This window comes from Sinohyriopsis cumingii, chromosome 5 (assembly GCF_028554795.1).
Source record: "Sinohyriopsis cumingii isolate HCF-2022 chromosome 5, ASM2855479v2, whole genome shotgun sequence".
Lineage (NCBI taxonomy): Eukaryota > Metazoa > Mollusca > Bivalvia > Unionida > Unionidae > Sinohyriopsis > Sinohyriopsis cumingii.
Window position 1 is genome coordinate 15,312,965 of NC_142965.1, and position 21,956 is coordinate 15,334,920.

The following is a 21,956-nucleotide window of genomic DNA, read 5'->3' on the forward strand; positions in this document are numbered from 1 at the left end:
AGACCTGGCATTTCAAGACAATAAGTAACAATTACATTGAAGCAGTGATGCAGCTTAGTTAATGCTATTTTTATACCCAACCCTGTTTTTTTAACTTGAACTTTTATTTTTTTATTCACAGATATGAGATAATAATTGATGACAAGGAATATTATGAACCATATATACCCCCCGTTCTGTGGCCCTTTGTTGTTGTAATTGGGACCTGCTTTGTTGTATTGCTGTGTTTTGTGGTATGTATGCACATTCTATTATTTTACTATAGTTTTATTGTAGTTTGCTAGAGAATCAAATTTTTATTGAATTGATCTTCAAGATTGACCACTTTTGAAAGATGTGCCTCTTTTAGTCCAGAGTTATTTTTAGTGACACTTTAAGTTTAAGAGAGGTTAGTGTTAGGACTGGTCAGCCTGGTGTCAGGATAATGTTACTGGGTGGGGCATGAAGCTACATGTCTGCGGTATGATGCCCCAGTGCTAGACATCACTATAAACTGCCACACTGCAGACAGCGTAGCAATATTACTGATTTTTTTTTTAGAGCTACATTAAAAATCCATATCACACACACATACACTGATGGGTACTAAAATTTTAGTTGTCACCAGTTAGTATTTATTTATGCTATTATACATAATTTTCACAAATCAGCCTATCAGGTAGTGTCCATGTTTTCTATGAGCTAATTGTGTAAATACTGAAATTTATTTACCCACCTAGAGGATAAAAACAAATATAAATTGTATTTGAAAACAATTCAAGGCAGTATAAATTCTACCAGTTATCGTAGATTTGCAAGGTAAGGTGAATGTCAAAGACTGGTAATACCAGTCTCCTCTGACCATTTCTACCCCAGTTATTTTGACATTTTTGTTGGTTGGGTGGCCACTGATGGAGCTCAAGAATTCCCCTGCCAACCTCAGTGCACACATCCAAAAATGACCATGTTAAGGCCAGGTGGAATTTAAGTGCAACATTAATCCTGACCCAACCTGTCAAAGGTCGTCATAAAGCCACACATAGATAGGTCCAGTAGGATCTTTGCATTCATAAAGACAGAACGAATGTTATCCTTGCAATTTCTGAGAAGAAAATACATCTTTCTATAAATTTCTTGATGGTAGGGCATGACATAGTCATTTCAGTTAAGGACAAGAGCTTTGACTTCACACCGTGACATAAATGTCAGAATATCAGTGATGCAGGTGGGAAAGGTGAGAGGAAATTCAGAATTAAAAGAATATAAACCAGACTTACTGATGTGTCGAACTGCTATTGTAGTGCCATAATCATCTAAATCCGTTATGCTTTTAAAGAATTAGTACCATGGGGAAGCATATCTTGTTCAAAAATATGTTGTGAAAACATGGTGACTAATGTGACTAATGTGAAAGTCTTTGTCTTTGTCTTTCTCTCATATTAATTTATTTTTCCAGATGACAGGGCTGTAAAAAAATGTTTCCTGAGTCCTCATTTGTTTTACAGTTTATTTCTTGAAAATCAGTCATGGGGTGGGGGGGACTTGTGAACATTTTCCAGTAACCTTGGTAATATCATACATGTACACCAGTTCACAGAAACCACTTACCCATGATTTTTTTAATCTCGCTGATACAAAACACACTCTGATGCCCTTCAGATTGAGCTCCTGACCATAGAAGAAAATTTAACGTTTGTAAAAATGATTGTGCCTATTTTCTGTAAAGTTAATTAAAACGTGCTTCACGGCACATTGAAGCTTTCTCATCACATCATAGCAATGTCTTCAATATTAGATTTGGCCTCCTTAGGGGAATTTAAACTTGGGAAAAAAATCACGTAATGATTATATATTGGAGTCTGTGGATAGTGTGTGTGTGTGTGTGTGATCTGAATTTTTAACGTAGCTTTAACAATTTTTCAATCATATCTCTACGATGTCTGCAGTGTGACAGTTTATAGTGATGTCTAGCACTGGGGCATCATGCCGCAGACATGTAGCATGATGTCCCACCCAGTCACGTTATCCTGACACCAGGTCAACCAGTCCTAACACTAACCTCTTGATGCTGAGCGCTAAGCGAGGCAGCTGTTAGTACCATTTTTGTAAGTCTTTGGTATGACTGCCAGGGATCGAACCCAACACTCACTGCATCCGAGGCGGACGCTTTAACCACTAGGCCACCGGAGCGGTGTCTGTGAATAGAATTGTCAAAATCATCAAAAGAGCAGCACATTATTCCTTGTTTTTGACTGTCTCTGCTAACTTGGTTTTAGTGCGGTGAGATACATGTACACATTCGACATCATGTACGTCTCATAATTCCCTGACATTGTGGATGATACCTTTTGTATCACCATTACTGTTTGGAGGTCAAATCAAGGAAGGAAAAGACAGACAGCTCAGGAACTTCCCCTCCAACCTCAGCCTCAGCAGTCATGTAACCAGTCAGTCTCAGTCTCAAAGGAGAGATGATTGGAGATAAAGAGAGAAGGGATCATATACTGGCCAGTCACTGAACCAGTCTAAATTCCATTCAGTATTTTATAATGAATCATAAAGTAGATCTCTCTGTAGTTCTTGTGTTCTTTTTGTAACAAGACAAAGTACTATAAAATCTTTTTTAACTTCCAGGCTTTTTGTATCTAATTCAATATCAATCTCACCATTTTTTCTTCAGAATTATTTTATTGGTATGTCAGGTATATGTATAGTTATATACAGATAATATGTATAGTTATATACAGGTATACATATAGTTATATACAGGTATACATATAGCTACATACAGGTGTGCATATAGTTATATACAGGTATGCATATAATTATATACAGGTATGCATATAGTTTACTTATTAAGACAATTATCAATACAAGGTGCGCATACTGTCTTGTGATATCAGTGTCAAATATGTTATAACACCTTTTTCAGCTGGAACTTGAATATGTTCAGTTTCCAATCAGTGAAATTACAAAAGGCTTTTAAGTGCCTTTTAGTTGTCAATTTCTTTGTTTTAAATACCTGTCTACTGTTGATATTAATTTTGAACATATATTTTGTAGCTTTTCAAATGGTGTAGAGATGTTAGGAAAAAGAAGAAATCAAGACTTTCAACAAATCATTTAAAGAAAATTCCAACAAAGAAGTTCAAGAAAGGTATGTATTAACTACAGTGCAAGCAAATGGCAAACAAAGCAGCATTGTACTACAAATGTAGCCATAAAAACAGTAACAGTGATGTAAAAGTGAATCATTGAACCATTCTTGTAAACTGCATCTGTATTAACATATCAAAACTAAATTAGCTTAAAAAGCTTACAGAATTCCTGTCTAATCATAAACATACATCAGCTTAGCGATGAAAGTGCAAGATGTTGTATGTTTTGTCACGGAAGATTAATATAATTTTCTTTTAGTATGTCCAGTATATACATGTACAGTAGTCCCCCTCTTGAATGGCCCTCTGACCAGTGGCCAACTGCTTTTTTAGGCCAGAATCCCATGGCACCAATGACTTTGTATTCAAAAGTACCCTCAAGAACATCCTGCCCTCTAACTTGACCAGTGGTCAGCATTAAAAAAATGTAAAATTTTACCCTCACAAGTGGCCACATTCTATTTTAATATGTGTCCAGAACTAATATTTAATTCAGTAGGTAAATAATCAGATTATCCCTACTGATGTCTGTTTCCCAATATCAGGTTTTCAATACCTAAAGATGTGTCAGCTAAAGTACGTGCACTACTAAAGTCCTTTATCTATAAATGCCAATGTTTACAGGAAATGGGCTCAACAGGAAACAGGAAATGGGCTCAACAGGACATGGGCTCAACCGGAAATGGGCTTCACATAGCTGTTGAGTTCATCTCTTTGATGATTATGACTGGATGTAATTGTCAAAATCATTGACCAAATATAGATTTTTTGGATTAATACACACTGAGAAATTAACATTGAACAAAACAGGGTACTAGACAGAGACTGAAAATAACATGACAGTTCATGTATCACTTCTTTTATAAATAAGACATCCACTCCACAAAAGTTTCATAGTTAAATTGCAGACTGTACAATCAGCAGCCTATTAGTTTTTTTTAATGACATGCTTGAATATGCATTGTGCCCAGAGCCTGCAATTTAAATGTCACTTTGCTTATACAAGTGATCACATCATTACATGGGTTAATATTTACATCAGTCTTTTGTTTTAAAGTTTCTGTAGTCTTGCCATAGTTTTATTTTATTTGATTATTAAGACATTGCATTCCCAAACATGCCAACCATTATGCTTTTGACGTAATCATTATGCTTTTTTCCCACTAAATTATGCCTTACGCGTAAACGTATTCAGATTACGCATTTTCTGTATGTCCCCCTTCCAGAAAAGTAATAATTCATTTTCTTATTTTTATTAACATCCCATTAATCTTTCAGACTGTATTCTAGAAAAGATGGCTTCTACCTAACTACGACATAAGAGTACTCTTGTCCGTAGCCTTGCATGCACTTTCCTAACAGTATTATGTTCTATTTATAGCAACTGCCCTATTTCCAAGAAACATGCTGGTTTTATGTTCAAACTTTTGACCTCAGTTTCTATTTATAGCAGCTGTATGGCTTAGTTAGGAGAAAACAGACCTGTTTTCTAATTTCTAATCATTGCTTGCAGATTCTTTGTACTAATTCATTAACTCCCCTTATGTGTTAAGGTGTAGTCCCCAAGGATAGGGAGAGATCCAGGAGAGAATGCTGGTTGTATAAATGACTTATCCATTTTATGTTGAGAAAGTAACCATATATATATATATATATATATATATATATATATATATATATATATATATATATATATATATATATATATATAATTTAGGATAAAAGATAACAATATGAATAGAAATTGTTGTAGATTTGTACTTGAAGTTTTTCTTTTGCCTTGACAGTTTCAGTATATATGCAAATATGCATTCACAAACTGATATGAATATGTAAACTATACAGGTGAGCTATATAAAGCCTACCTGAAAATATGGTCACATTGTGAAAATGTAATTTCTATTGAATGGTGAAAGTTTCATGGCAGTAAAATGAAAGAATATACGTTAGCTTGAATTCATGTTGTTTATAACTAGCTTAAGTGTGAAATCAGAAGTGAACCTTGCTGCCATGTAAGTAGATGTAAATAAATGGAATGATTTTTAAAAGTCTAAAGTTGCAGCATGACTGATTGTAAAGAAATCATTCGTTGGCAGATGCTGCATGTCACATGACTAAAAATAATGGTAACAATTGTACAGACTCTAATTGTATTTAGGTGTGAACTAAACCTTTACAATCAGTGCTTGGAAGTCAGTTTTAAACATAAAAAATTGACAGTGGACAACATTGTCAAATTTAATAAGTTTTAATGGCCATTTTCAATTTTAGCTTGTCATGCACTGATTGATTGTCTTAGGGGTGCAATGATATGCCCCAAACCATATTGTGATGCATTGTGATATACCAACACTCATATTGCAATACTTATTGCAATACAGTAAAGCTTAATGAAAACAAATAAAATAATCACTATAACATTTACTACTTGAAAAATACTACATTTCTAAGTGACGTTACTTATTTCAAATGGTTGTCAAATGAACATAGAAAATTAACATAAAAATGAAACAAGTCTCCAGACATCATAAATAGTCAAATTATCAGCAAATAAAAATCTCACTGTCATTTCTGGTCTGTTGGTATTTTAATTATTACTTCACAGGAACATTGTTTTAAAAGTCTCCACACACTTGAACTATATTTGTAAAAAATTTATTTAAGAACACACTAAATAAACCACTGCATATTTTTCCTGAGGAAAATTAACATATCGACAATAACAATGTCTCCTGCTGTACTAAAAACTCTCTGAAGGCATGGTTGTGGCAGGAATGCAATGCATTTTCTGAGCTAGTTGTGCAAGGAGTGGAAACTTGTACTGCTGAGCTTTCCACCATTTCAGAGGATCCTCATCTAACATTAGAGGTTCATTCCTAAACAAGCCAACCTTGTGCTTCGCTCTATCAAGTCTGTCAACCACTCCAGTGGCCTAGTGGTTAGAGCGTCCGCCTCGGATGCGGGAGGTCGTGGGTTTTTGATTCCTGGCAATGTCATACTAAAGACTTACAAAAATGGTACTAACTGCTGCCTCGCTTGGTGCTTACCATTAAGAGGTTAGTGTTAGGATTGGTCGGCCTGGTGTCAGGATAATGTGACTAGGTGGGACATCATGTTATGTCTGTGACATGATGCCCCAGTACTAGACATCACTTTAAACTGCCACACTGCAGACATCATAGCGATATGACTGAAATTTTTTTAATGCTATGCTAAAAATCCAAATCACACACACACACACACACACATTGTCAAGTCTGTCCTCCCTAACAAATATAACGTCACCCAAAATCGACTTTAGTCCAGTCAGAGGTGGGCTCTTACTCTCAGAGAGTACTGGATAATCTGATTTTACCTCATCTCCTGGAAAAATAAGACAAAATGGATTTGAGTACGCAAACCCTTTTCAAGGCTTTCATTCATATTTTCTTGCATGGAAGTAGGAATTTAAGAATGTCACATTGTTTATGGCTGTATTTATCATTGAAAAATATTGGGGGGGGAATTGAACAATAATATTATGCAAATGTAGTGTAAATAACAATTTTAAAAAGGGAATCCTTTGGAAGTACAGAACACAAGCAAAGAAACAAAAATGGCAGATTCAGTTTTAATAAATCTCTTCTGGGACGGTAATGGAACTTGCAATACCTACCACGCCCCTAGTAGTGCCCTAATTGGAACTCCATTTTCAGATGAAGTGTCTGGGTTCAGTAATACCAAACTACTAGCAAATATAGCAACAAAGTAACAAAACACAATAACTTACAAGTATCAACAATTTTTGGCAGGGATGGTTCTACAGGAAGCTATGGCTGAGAAGATTTTCCAGGCTCTTGTTTGACGCTGTCAGCTTGGTTAACTAGAGATGGTTCTTCCTATACCTAACAAAATACAATTTTGTATTTATAGGTTACTGTATTTGTATGGGAAAGTATGAAAATGTTTTTCAGATGATATCTTGCACGACCTTGGGAGTGCAGTATATCCATCCGACAAAAAGAGTTAATATTTTCCCATACAAATGCAGTAGCCTTTTTATTATATGCTCATTTTCTTATTCTACCTAAGGCTTAAATATATAAACAAAAAACACTACAAGAAACAAAGTAACTGAATGTATGCCGTATTCCAAACTAACATTAATAATGCGCACATATAGATAAATTTGAACTTAGTCACTTGCTAGACATAACTTTTGAAAGAAAATGCCATTTTGGTCTACTAAAAATTGAAATGTAGAGTCATAATGTGAATGAATGCACATTGCAACAACTTTTCCATTTGATCTGGAATGAATAGATTTTGGTATTTTTGTCAATTCTACTAAATTTTGTGATTATGGACTGGATTTATCTGTGCAAATTCTGCATGAAGTACTTCGGATTTCAACAGCGTGTTGACATCTGCAAGTGTTTCTGTTTTGTCATTGAATGATTTAAATCACAGTGTGGGAAAAATATGAAGTCTTTCAATTTATATTGTCAAAAAGACATTATAGAATATAATTTTGAGTGTAGTAAGGAGGATGTAATTGCACTTGGAATAATGTCAGAATTACATTACAATTTTGAAATGTGTAATCAAGCTTGAGAACCCGTAACATGGCTCATGTAATTTGGATTTGCAGAACTAAGAAAGTACTTTTTGAGAAAAATCAGGATAAAAAACTGAAAGTATATTTTTTTGCCATTCTTATTACCAGCTAAAGAAGACAGTTTATGCCTTGTCACTTGCATGTTATTTGCAGAAACTCAGCAATTATATGACCTGTCTGGCGTATATCGCTAGCATAAATCCGAAACATTGTATCAAAAGTGTTAACGTCGATTGTGGCAAAGCAGCTCATTTATGTCAGTCCACGAAACATCTGCTTTAGTTCATTCAGTTGGTTTACTTCATCCACAGACAAATAAAATAAATCAAAGGTGCTGGTGTCTGTGTCCATTGTTTGTTTACAATAGAAAGTAGTTCCTTTATTCATGTGAGTTCTGTATGAATTGCACATGAGTTCAGTATCATAAAATACAGCAGGATTCTGACAATGTAAAGTTAACAGAGAAAAAAATGAGCACATAATAATAATGCTTGTCACATTCAAAATGGCAGATGTAAAACAAGTTCTAGTGGTCTGCAGCCTCAGTTAGCTTGTTATGCCATCTCTGTCAAGGTAATAGGTATGGATATGTCAACTTGTGAAAACAAAAACTTAACATTTTGTGACATACAAACGGATGGAAGAACATCATTGTGGATTTGGGACTATTTCTCGATGACTTCAACTTTATAGTAAAATCTTTAGATTGATTCAAAAGTCAAAGTTATAATTATTTCTAGTATACTTACCTGGTAGGCAAATCATCAGAAGTAGCCTTTTACATTTGTCTGATAATAGGCAGCTAAGGTAATGGACAGGAGCTTTTTATGAAACGGAAGTATGAGTGATACTGTAGGTGACTTCTCCAAGCTCATAGTTTTTGTAATTTCTCGAAACGGAAACAGGCAGTTATGATGTCCTTGGCAAGAGTAACATCTTCCTCGGATAATGAACTGATGCTGCTGGTGATACCTCTCACTTCCGTAATAGCTCAATCAGCATAAACAGCTGGCTGTAATTCCAGGAACCTTTTAATCATGTCTAAAGTGGAGTTCAACCTGGTGCACATGTGCAATCCTTTTAATACGACCAAAAATTCTTGACACATTGTTGATGTTAAATGCTTTGCATAATGCTAGGTTATGGTGTGAATAAATTGCATCTGACATGTTTTTGTCTTAAAACATGTTGTAAATACATGTAGTTCAAAAAGGTTGGTGTCATTTTGTAGATGCTAAATTTTGGTTTGGAAGGTCATCAGAGGGTGGCAGTTTTCACTCACCAGTTCTTAATTTTATTTGGAACTTGGAACACTGGTGGAGGCAGTATGGTTAGCAGTTTATTCAACTCGAAAAAATCAGGTGGACAGAAGGACCAGGCACAATATTTTCCCATTGATCTGATGGCATAATGATCTCGGACTTGGTGGCAAATTTCACATGCTGTTGAAATGGCATGATAGGCATTTATATTCCTCTCCAGTGATGTATTTGTCAGCTAACTTATGGGTTATCCTCTGCTTTAAAAAGAAGAGCATATGTTATATTAAAAAAGTCATTAATGTCAAGTTCAGCCCACCTGTTTAATTTGCCATCAGCAGTATATGCCATGTAAAATGTGTTTCTGTTTTCACCTGTATAAAAAGATATTTACCAAGGTAACATTATAAGATTGGTAATGCTAGTGAATTTTGACAAAAAAACAATTGTTGATAAAAAAATTTGAGGAGAAGTAATTAGGAGTTTAACGTTTTTTCTGAGTTTATCGTGGTATAAACTGTCAGTTGCTGACTCACACAGAAAAAAAACGTTAAACTCGTATAGTTGAAATTTCAATTATACGTTATGTTATTTTGTTTGCATCATTAAAAAACAGAAATCTTAATTGTGTGTAGTAAGATATGTTTGGGGTTTTCTGTTATGTAGCTATTTATAGCACTTGAGATTGTCCTGCTTGATCGTAATAAGGTCATCATAATACCAGTCCTTCAACCAATGGAAGCCAAATTTATTCAGTTATTTTTTTTAAAAAATTGTTAGAATGTTCTTTTCCTTTAATGCTTCGTGTCTGCCTTCACTGGCAGTGTTTATCTTATGCTGTACATGTGACTCTATTTATAGAAGTGGGTATTCTTAGAAAAGTAGTTCTCTTACAGTTCATACAAAAATATATGCAAGTTATTTTGATCACATGGCAACATTCTGACCAATGGAAATGTTACTTTCCTTTACCAGCTAGTGGCATACAATTATATTGTGTTGAATGGATGTTTGGATTTTGCAGGTGATGTGTATGATGCATGTGCAATATGTCTGGATGATTATGAAGAAGGAGACAAGCTCAGATTACTTCCTTGTTCACATGGTAAGGAATTGCTTTTATTGTGTTATTTTCTTTTTTAGTACTTAAAATAGAATGTCCTCAAATGTATGGTATTATCCAAACTCGGTGTATTTTTCCTTTTTTATGCCCCAGCATGATGGTGGTTGGATGGATTGTTTCCCTTGGCCATTCAGCTGCATATTCATCCCTTACACCTTGCTTAACTTGAGCTTAGGTTATTTCATGCACTGATATGAGGTATTCATGTTCCATGAATGCATTTATTTGCTTTTTTTTCAAATCTTTTGTAATCTTTCAAATGACTTAAATTTTAACATGGTTGTAATGTATTATTTTGTAATCTTTCAAATGACTTAAATTTTAACATGGTTGTAATGTATTATTTTATTATTAGTCTTTGCCCACAACAATATACTTTTAGTAGTGGAACATTAATTTCAGAGTGCTTTTAAAGTCATTTGCAGTTATATTTATCTTACCTTCATAATCATGGTGAGACAGTGACTTCATTATTTTCAGTTATAAAGTTTTAAGTTTCTACTTTAAATACATTATCCAATCATAATACCTTAGGAAAACTACTACTACCTTGCAAATCCACCCCTCCCAGATAACATTTTTAGCTTAAAGAAGCTAAATTATCTGCCCAGCTAGGTCACGGTCAGGCAGAGTGATCTCCCCTTGGAACAGGGCTTGGCACCAAATCCCATTAGGTGGTGCTCTACAGTTTCGTATTTTGCATAGGGTTAGGATTTTAAAGAAAAAGAATTTCCCTGGCTTTCCTCACTGGTTATACTGACTATTTAAAAAAGACCTTGTATATCTTAGGTATAATGCAAAGAACCTTTAATTCCCATTATTTTGGTGTATGATTGATGGATGTACTATGGGTTATAGAGTATACAGCTTGGCCTTACTTCAGATGTGCACCTTTCAAAAAAGTGCTAGCTCTACTTGGTCATTTTCACTTCCTGAACTTCAGAGATAAATTGTATAAAAGAGAGCTGATAACTTTTTTTTACATTTTATATATTTGGTAATTCATTCATTGCACTTTCAGAAGCTGGTATTGTCTAGTCTGGCAAAATTCATTTTCCCTATTTTAATAGCTGCTATGTATAGTGTACTTTAGACTAATTCAAGCTGATTTTTTAACACAAGGGAGCAGCCATTTTAGTTAGCAGTATGCTTAAATCATGTAAAATTTTCAAAAGTACAATATCCAAAAGAAATATCATCCACATTACATTAATGTAGCATAGAGGTATGCGAACATTCTCTCCATTGTGCATGTTTTAAATGCAAACTACTTCACCTTACATACACCTTACATACGTCACTCTCTCAAAAGTACATATTATCTGGTGAGCGCCCCCTTAATATCCCAGCTACTACTTCACTAATGCTAAGAATCATGCTTTCACCACAAGAGACCTCACAAAAGCTAGAATCAATTTTTGGAAGATCTACCATTACAAGTTGGAGGAGACTTCACTTCTTAGAAATGTATACTGCATCAGTATTTCCAATGTTTCTCTTTTCCTATGCGGACAAGGTTCTGCCATTACAAATTTCTAACACTTTATCGTCTTCAAACATTGTGCAGGTAGCTTATGTGACTTCCCCATAAGTTCTGGCTATAATTTTTTTTCAATGCATGCAAATCTCAATGTTTATAGAAAACTCTTTATATATGCACAATTCCATTATGACCAGTTTTCTATACCAAGGCATTCGTAGCATCTGGGTGCCAAGCTTCAATGTTTTTACCTGTACAGGCCACCCTTGAGCTTTCCTACATGTAGTATTGTAAATTATATTATACCTGGAAACTTCATTGCTTTATTAGATTGTTTGCTATCACTAATTTCCAGGTAAAATATATGGTATAGCTCAGCACTCACCCTGTTTTCAAATAGACATGTACACTGAATTCACCCATACAGGCCTTCATTTTGCCTTCCTATAGATAGTATTGTAATTTGATATGATATATGGAGGCTTCATTGGCTCATCTGTTAGCACTACTTCATGGTCATGACACTATTGATTGTACCTGTATCAAACTTCACTTGGCCATTTCCTATCAGGAAAATCATCTCATAATGAATATTATCACACCAGCTATGGAAGTATCTAATTAATGGTGCTTCAGTTCCTTTTTTTGTGCTGGTTTTTATATGTTTTATTGAAACTTGGTGGACCCATCTACTTACACTTACAACATAATAGATCAATATCGTGCGTGGTGTCCCCTCCTCCCCCGCAAGGAAATCATTGCCTCTCCTTTCATACATGATCTGCTTCCTCTTTAGCAGTAGCGACATAAAATAATGCCTTATCGGTGGACCCAAATTACATGCAGCTCTGACAAGATGGGTCAGCCAGTTTCAGTCATAATGTACCTTTTTATTGCCAAGAATGGGCACATGGCCATGGATAAGCAAACTTTTGAAATGGAACCAGTCTACTCCAGACACGATAGCTCAAGACCACCTTCAAGATCCAATATGAGTTTTGAAGTGTTATCTTAAAATGACAGAACCATTGCACCAAGCAAGTGCACGCTTATTTTTACCTCACAAACAGGAACAGGAAGATACATGTTGCGCATTTCGGCTCACAGGGTTAGGGCAGTTGCCGCAAGCATAGCATTCAACTGGAACTGTTCTCTAACAGACATTATCCAGGCCATGGACGGAGATCGGATTCGACATTTTCCAGTTTAAGAGATCTTTCATCCAAAAGGGCTTAACATGGTCTGGTTGGACCTATACCCATGGTGTAATAGGTCTCCTTTCCAGTTTGTTTGCCAGCTTCATAAGACATGGTTTCATGACTAATGTTGGATTTGCAGGAAGGAAAATTTTCCATTTTTGAAGCCGCTGCCTGATAGATAGAGTCTTCTCTGGTAGGGTTCTCAAGAAGCTGTCTCACATACTTTAGGAGACTGGAGGTGGCCTCCATAAGGGGATGTATCTCCCTCTACTTTGTTCCTATTCTGCTAATTATTATGATTGGGTAATATTTTCAAAGGAGAAATTTTTTTTTCTAGTAAAATATGTTTCTTCACGAATATTTACCTAATTATAATACACATACACCCTCCCAGCCTTCCCACAGTTACATCTGTGCCTTCTGCTCCAGTAGTAACTAAGATATTGATGGGATTTGGCACCAATCCCTGTACCAAGGGGAGATAACTCTACCTGACTGCCACCTAGGTGGGCAAATAACTTTTAGCTTTTTAGCTAAAAGTTTTTAATCCGGGAGGGTTGGATTTGTGACGTAGTAGATAAAGTTTTGTGTTCAGGTTCTTACATGTCAGATAAAGAGGGTACATCAGCATAGGCTAGAAAAAAAGGGCTTCAGTATAACACTTGTTTAATAAAATTATATTATCACACTGACTAGTTGTTTGATAAATCAATGCATGATGAAGCAACCAGTTATTTCATATATAATGCTTCACTGATTTTTTGCTATCTTGGACTTATTTATTTCTGGAAACATTCTGTGTTAATTTTGTCAAGAATAGCTGATAGCATTTTACTTATATATCAAAGGAAAACAAAACTACTTAACAATACTTAGGCTATCCTTTGGTTTTTGTTTTTGACGCCATGTAAGCAGGGCCATGAATATATCTGAAAGTATTGGGTATTACAGGTTCTTGTAAATTTGAATCAACATGGAGGACCTTGCCATTAACTATTTCTGCCCCAAATTTGTTTCTGTTTCAAACGTCTCTGATCGCAATAGTGCTTGGATAAATCAGATTTCAGTGTAACAAAGATAATAATGGTGATGGTGATTAATAATGATTTTTTTTCAAGTGTATCATTGTGCCTGTGTTGACCCCTGGCTAACAAAGAACAAAAGGTGCTGCCCCGTGTGTAAGAGGAAGGTTATTCCTCGTAGTAGTGCTGATTCTGATGGTGATTCCAGTGAGGATGATAATGGAAATTCTACCAATACTGCTTCAGAGCGTACACCATTACTGGGAAATGCACGGACCAATTCCTCCACACCTGGGTCAACTTTTGACAACTCGGGTAACTATGGGTCAATTGATAACCGATAAAATAAATCAGAATATTTGGGTTTCAAAAGTGTTTACATTTTTTTCCCTCACAATTATAAGACTTATCAGTGTATCTAAGATTCATTATTTTTGAGAATGGTGTTGGCACCTGTGCAGACTTGCCAATTCTTACGATTTTGCCGTAAGTCTTACGAAAATTACCCTTAAAGTACAGTCTTACGGCATACTAGCAAAAACTATGGAAAAATGATTGTTGCCCAAAAATCCAGATAATTGGTTCATCCGTGTTTTATTTGGATTTGGGTTTCATATTAGAATTAGTGAAATTAGTCAGGGAACCAGACTAACTTTACAGCAGCACCCCATATGCTTTAAACTGCACCTATTTGTTCATGCGACGCATCTGCATGATCAAACTGTTGATTATCTAATTTTTTAAAATAGCGTCCAGAAAGAGATGCATGTTTAAGATGAAAGGGAAAATAAGCTTCTAAAAGTGTTAATAATCAACTCAGAAGTATAAAAAGGAGTATTCAGATTCTTGTGAATAAAATCTGGAAAGGAAACAGTTTTGTTTATTGGACATCACATGCAAATTTGAGTATGTCTCGTGGTGGGAGATATGATTGCTGTCGTCATGTGAAATGGAAAAGAATTTCCAAGAATTATGTCAAGTTTAGAGATAGCAACAAGCCATTGAGCTGCATAGGGTTTGGAACTAGAGTTTGTGCGATTGTACTAGTGGTAAATAAAGTCTATGCGTACTTTGCAAACTTTTAAGTTGAACATAATGTTTATGTTTGATGCATCAAACTTTTAATTACGTTTTCCAGCTTTACAATGGCATTTATTGATATTTTGTTACACATTAACTGAAAACTGGTCAATCTTACGAAAAAAAATCAACTGCCTTACTGAGACAGACTTGTCAGAATTGGCAGGTCTGCCCATGAGTAGTCAGATTATTTAAAAGGTAAATTTAAAGTGGAGATCAGGGACAACACATTATTAAACTTTAAATTGGCTATGTTACTGTCACTTTTGAAACTTTGAGAGTTTTACGCATCATTAAAGGATATGTAATGGAAAATAATTGAGCGTCACCATTTTACCCATCAGTGCAGTGTTAGCGTTAGAGTTGCCTGTGTTTGCAATGCTTGACATCAAGTAAACTATAGCAATATCCATCTTTGTGTAGAAGAAATGAGGCAGAATAATCTGATATGCAGTTGTATATATGCAAAGTAACCTAATATGCAGTTGTATATATGCAAAGTAACCTAATATGCAGTTGTATATATGCAAAGTAACCTAATATGCAGTTGTATATAGTCAAAGTAAGGTAATATACAGTCTTTAGCTAGTTTTAATGGCACTTTTAGCACATCATTATAATAAATAATGCTAAGGAAATGGGAGTCATGTGCCTTTCCCAAAGATACATAGAAGTAGACAGCCTGGGCATGTCTGGATGGATATCTTGCATAGTTATGTATTATTTGCATAGTTATGTATGTATTATTTGCATAGTTATGTGTGTATTATTTTTATAGTTACGAAAACAGTACCAGAAAATAGTGTGTCAGCTGTTTTACACTTCACCTTTAATATTTAAAAGACGTAACTTTACTCCATAGCCTTGCAAAGAAATAATAGTCCTAACATTATCAAAATTGCCAAAAAGCTGCAGAATTTACAGGTGCTGGTAAAATTTGTAATTGCTACAGATAAAATAGGTATATATTTCATGTAAAACACACGTTTATGTTTTGTAATGTGAATATACAGAGGTACTGTATCTCTAATTAATTTTAATCATTATACAAGAGCTGGAAGTGCTGTAATGATGTCACTTGTTACATGCCTTCTATATAAAATGTGGCATGTCCGAGTGCCCACTAGTTTGAATAAAAAAGGTATCTGCTGTACCAGACTGCAGATTGTGAAAAACTCGGGACTGTTTTACATCAAGGTATAATCTTTATTCATTGTAAGTGTTCAACAGTAAACCATGAATTTCAACTTAAAGGTTGATGCCATGCTGATAAAAATTAAGTTATTTAAGATCTTTCATTTATATAGTTGATTACCATAGAGAGATCAGAATTGTTCCAAGTTCTTCATATTGTCATTTTAACTTTAGAAAGGCCACCATTAATACTGGCCGCCATGTATAGCCTATCTTGTGTTGAAAAATGGCATTAAAACTCTATAACAGCAACAACAACAACAACAACTATAGAAAGGGTAGTAAAGCTAAGCAAGTTTGTATAATTTTGCGACTTCCTATACAGGTTTGCCAGAAGTTGTGAGAACACAGGTGAGGCATGTAAACGAGGTGGATGTAAATGATGAGAACTTGGACTCGGAATTGGCAGTGACATCTCAGCAAGGTATAATAAATCACGGGGTTGGTGGGGAGGGAAGTTCTAGCAGCAGTGTCTTGTCGACATCTGATGAAGAGGAAGAGGATGCAATTGAGGAAGTCATTTATGCTGAACCAAATCATGGCACACACTCTGAATCCAATAAGACAGAGGATGCCAAGAAAACTAATCATGTTGTTTGAAATTGATATGTGATCACCTCTGGGCACATATAAAAAGGAACAGATCAGTATAGAATGTTGGCTGGCAACGTCTTGAATAAGGCTGAATTCCTGCTGTTATCCATGCAGATTTTTCACTAAGTTTAATATACTCAAAGTAAGTCACTTGAGAGGCTTTTAATTACTTGTAATTTTTAAGTTTTATTGTAACAATTTCTTGCATTTTAAATGTACAATTATTTTGGCAAGAAAAGAACTATCAGTTATTGAGCTTTTTATGTTAAATGGTAAGCATTAGGGGAAAGCACACTCACCTTTTATAATAGCAGAAGTGACAAATTATCTTATATGATTAGGTCCCATCACCCAGTCACCTAAATAAATTTGTAATTCAACATCTCCACAACTTTTACTCAGATAGTTCTGAGCACATTTTATAGTTGATTTTGAAAATAAGATTACACATTGTGTTCATTCATTTTTGTTGCTTGGACTACAAAGCAATTCTATTGTATTGATTATGTCTCTCCAACCATCTCTCTGGCATGAACACCTGGGTCAGGATTTTGCACTGAAGTTATTTTTTAGAATTACATATTTTGATGTTTAGATGCATCATGTTTAGTAAACCTTTCACTGAAATTTGGTCATGGTGATCTATATTTCATTGTCCACTGATTTCAGTTGGCCTTTTTATTGAGCTTATTTTCTCAGACACTATTTTCTACGTAGTAACATATCTTTGTACATGATTGTGTCTTAAGGAGTACACCAGCAGTCAGTGAAAAGAATGTCACTATAACATATATTTCACAGATCAGTAATTTGGTTTAACATTCTTTTTAGTTCAGTTTTCTTTGGATAAGGATTGTGTTTTTTTCAGACTATTGCTTGCACATTTACGTAAGTTGGTATTAGATGTGTCATCTGGAGTACTGCATACTTCAATTCAGATTAAAAATACTGTGATAGTTTTGCCTTTAGAGTCATGTAACTTGGAATGTAGATGTTTTATGAGAAGTATTTCATTCATCAGTCAAACCTTAGTTACTGTGACCTATATTTCATGCTCCAGTGGTTTGTTTTAACATTTTGCATTGAGTTCAGTTTCCTGGGTACAATTTGTGGAGGGATTTAATTCGATACATGGGATCCATCATAACAAGTAAATAAGTAATACACCATTTTGACGAAGCTGTGCAAGCCAGTGTTACTGCTTTAGGCAGTTTTCTTATAATATGTGTTAATTTCTAAACATCATTTTTAGGTTTAAAAAAAAATAATAAACCTTGCCAGTGTTAAAACAAATGTGTACATAGTCTAATCTACCTTGTTCATACACATATCATCTGTAATCAAGATAAAATACACATCACATTGCTATTGGTCCTTTCATTACATATTCCTGATATTGAATACAGTACTTTTGGTAAAATGTTAGAGAGTTGAAGATGTTTTTGTAAATATATGTACAAATTATAACAGTCAATGCATTATTCTTTTCAGTTTTTTTTTAAACGTATAGCATTTCACACAAATGTAAAATTTCGAAATTGTTATTCTGTATATCTTTGTTATACCTTTTATTTCAGCAATTTAATATATTCATAATTGTGGGAAGTTTACAAGCCACAAATTTAAAGACCAACCAAACACTGGTCATTCTTTCAATACTGTTGGACCCTTTCCTCAGTACACAATAAAAGTAGTTATGAAATGCATATTTTTGGCTTTGAAGGTTTTGAGTGTCTCCATGTCTGTGGCATAGTATCCATTCTTTTTCACCAAATATAGCTTGTACTTCTAATAATAATAATGAAACTGTATGGTGTTAAATTTGTGATAATATTAGATTAACTGGCCTTTCATGTCAGTTTTGTTGTTTCTCTTGACATTGTTCCCTTATGGTAATATTTGAAACAAGGGTTAAAAAAGTGCATGTAAAAGAATTTATCATAAATAATTCATCAAATAAATTTTCAGTTATAAATTCTCTGGTGACAGTTGAAGGAATGAAAATGTTGAATAATAGTAATATAAAAAATTAAAGAGCAGCCTGTTTACAATAGTGCAAAGAACCATGAGCAGCAGTATCCCTACAATCATATGTAAATTTGTACCACTTAATCCCTTTGAGTCATCAGTTGTCAATACTTTAATTCCCCAAAATAAACAAAAAATGCATTTGCATGAAAATGAGTTTGCAGTAGATATTGGGTGTTCAGAAAGTCCATTCATTTGATGCTGACAATTATCTTTAAAATAATCACATCATTGGTATCATTAGCTTAAGGGGTATGTTTTTGACCAAAAGAATTAATTCCCATTTATGACAAATTAAAGCAGGTTTTGGATTATTGAAAGTCATGTTTTTAGGCTCAATTGTTTATGTCTGTTTGAATAGGCTTGATGAGGGTGTTAAAGTTAAAGGCAGAGCTTGAAAACCAACTTGTCCAGCTAGAAAGTGTTGGCACCATAGGAACTGCGATTGGTAAAGCAGGTGAAGTTTTCTTGTATACCCATGTCAAACTAAGTGTGAAGAACCAATTGGTGTACAGAGTTGGAAGCTAAATCCCGCCCAGCAATCATTTAGATTGATAGGATGTTGGTTGTTGAGCTTCACCTTCTGATTACAGTGCTGGGTAATATTTTAAGTCAAACATTAAATCAGATTCAGAATTGATAATTAATTGGTTGTCAAGCTTCACATGCTGATATATGCATTATTATTTTTGATCAGACAGTAAATCAAATTCAGAATTGATAATTAATTGGTTGTCAAGCTTCACATGCTGATATCTGCATTGGGTATTATTTTTGATCAGACAGAAAATCAAATTCAGATATTTTTAAATAGTTTTAAGTCGTACATGTAATATTGTACTTACGTTTTTGAAGTCATTTTTGCAGTGTGTGTCTAATATCAAATATCTCGGATGTAAGCACTTGCTACTCAGAATTCTATTTAAATCCTAATTAATTATTTTTGCTTTACATTTCTGGGCATAATATGAAATAATGCTTGCCTTTGAAAACTGTAATACCATCATTTGGAATATGGTTTCTACACTGTAACGAAGAAACTCCTACTGCAACATTCCAAGTATTTGAGAGTTTATTACTGTGAAGTGTATCCAGGGACAATCATGTCTGTTAGGGGTCTAAATGAAACTTGTCTTTGACTTTTGGTGGTATGTCCTTTTAAACAATAACACTAATGGCATTATTTATAGAACAGATTTTGTTAAAAAAAACTAGTCTACCTTTACTCTTGTGTAATAGAAAGTAAAAATCATTTGAGCAAGTGAGTGTATGAGAGAGGGAGAAGGCATGCATGAGACCATTTTTGCTTGATTTGTAATCAGATAGACTAGAAGAATTACGGACTATTTATCTCCATGTAAATTTACACCTGAAGCATTTCATTCTCCTCTTGCATTGCTTGTGTTTCAATTTAGACATGTGCTTGCTATAGATTAGTTTGGATGAAAAATTTCATATTTATTTGAAGTGGCCTGTTGATCGCAATAATGCTTGTGAAGTATGCAACAATTTTTATCTTTTGTAATAAATTAATTTCAAAGAAATCTTACAATAAGTAATTGAATATGAGGATTTGTTTCTTGTATTATTTCTTTATTGAAATGGAGACGTACAAAAAACACCAGCATAAATTTAAAGATAACATTAAAAATGAAAACATTTAAGTTTTATGCATCCCTTATGTCTAGCTACTTTGTACCTTTTTTGCTAATTAAGGTCATTATTTTAGATTGGAATATTTTTGTCAAAGGAAGAAGAATAAATGTTTATGCTTGCAGTGTATAATAGCATTTTTAATTATTTCTTAAAAGTTTGAACTACAAAAGATGTTTCACCAATCCGTTGGCCTAGTGGTTATAACGTCCGCCTCAGATACGGGAGGTTGTGGGTTCGATCCTCAGCCGAGTCATACCAAAGACTTACAAAAATGGTACTAACAGCTGCCTCGCTTGGCGCTCAGCATAAAGAGGTTAGTGTTAGGACTGGTCGGCCTGGTGTCAGGATAATGTGACTGGGTGGGACATCATGCTACATGTCTGCGGCATGATGCCCCAGTGCTAGACATCACTATAAACTATCACACTGCAGACATCATAGTGATATGACTGAAAAATTGTTAAAACTATGTTAAAAATCCTAATCACACACACACACACAACAGATTTTTCACCATAAAATGTATGGTGTTGAATGTTCATCTTGTGAATGATTGTGAATTTATTTTCAGTTATTGTATTTCTTGTTTAAATTAAATTCTTTCAGATTATCAAATATGGAATTTACATCTTAGTATTTCTTTATTATTTTGCCATTTGCATTGGTATTGATTATTGTAGCAATTGTGAAACCTGTTACATTGAGAATTATATGCTGTGAAATTACTGTGTTTGTTGGTATATTCGTTTTTGTGGATTTCATAGTCCTAGAAACCACACAACCAAACTATGTTGTACCTCTTGGTATTTTTTTGTTGGGTAGACTCTTGAACCATAGCTTAGTGTTTTATTATTGGTATTTTTCTCATAGCTTAGCAAGTAGCTTAAAATTTGTTCTGAGATAATTTGTGCCTAGGGCCTAATTATATTTGAATTAGGGGTACATCAGCATTTTGTTCTAATATGACTGTGATATTCATGAAAGAAATTAGGTATTTGAGCAGGTTTGTGAGCTATAACTGCAGATTTTGTTCCGTGATGTACAAATATTGTTTACAGAATAGTCCAATCCATCCAGGTGAGAAGAATCATCTCATGTACTTAGTGGAGACCTATACCTAAGTGTGTCAAGATGTTGTCATTATTAGATTGCTATCAGTGACTTGTCTTTTTGATTGTTAAGCATATTTTATATACTGCAATAAAATTTAAATAAAGAGATTTTGTCATTTTTGTTTTCTTTTTCCAAAAGGTGGAGTGTATGACATGTAAATTCAACTATCTTTTTGTCTGTCTGTATTTTGGGTTTCTGTATATAACTCTGGTTCTGTCAAACTTTATGCATGGCTTGCACTTTGAGCAAGAAAGGAACATGATTTAATAGTCAGAAGGTCTGAGGTGTAAGTAAAACTCAAATGAACGTTTTTGCACAATTAGTTCAGTAAATTGACCTTAGTTTATGCTCGGATTGCACTTGGGGCTAGATGCCACGTATTTCTGCTTGGACTGCACTTTTAAAAAAAATAGATGTATTGATTTATGCTTGGATTGCACTTGGGGCAGGAAGACACAGAAAGCTGCCATAGAG

The 21,956-nt window shown here is 34.4% G+C and overlaps 1 protein-coding gene across 2 annotated transcripts in view; it reads left to right on the forward strand.

The window, feature by feature from the left end:
- Window positions 1-21,589, forward strand: part of LOC149798688 (E3 ubiquitin-protein ligase RNF13-like) — a 56,123-nt gene extending 34,534 nt beyond the window's left edge. For both annotated transcript variants that reach the window (XM_089957529.1, XM_089957528.1), the window contains exons 7-11: window positions 122-233; window positions 3,043-3,136; window positions 10,018-10,098; window positions 13,914-14,132; window positions 16,417-21,589. In XM_089957529.1, coding sequence (XP_089813655.1) covers window positions 122-233; window positions 3,043-3,136; window positions 10,018-10,098; window positions 13,914-14,132; window positions 16,417-16,691 — 781 coding nt within the window. In that variant the 3' untranslated portion in view covers window positions 16,692-21,589. The remainder of the gene's footprint in view (window positions 1-121; window positions 234-3,042; window positions 3,137-10,017; window positions 10,099-13,913; window positions 14,133-16,416) is intronic.
- Window positions 21,590-21,956: the final 367 nt, after the last annotated feature.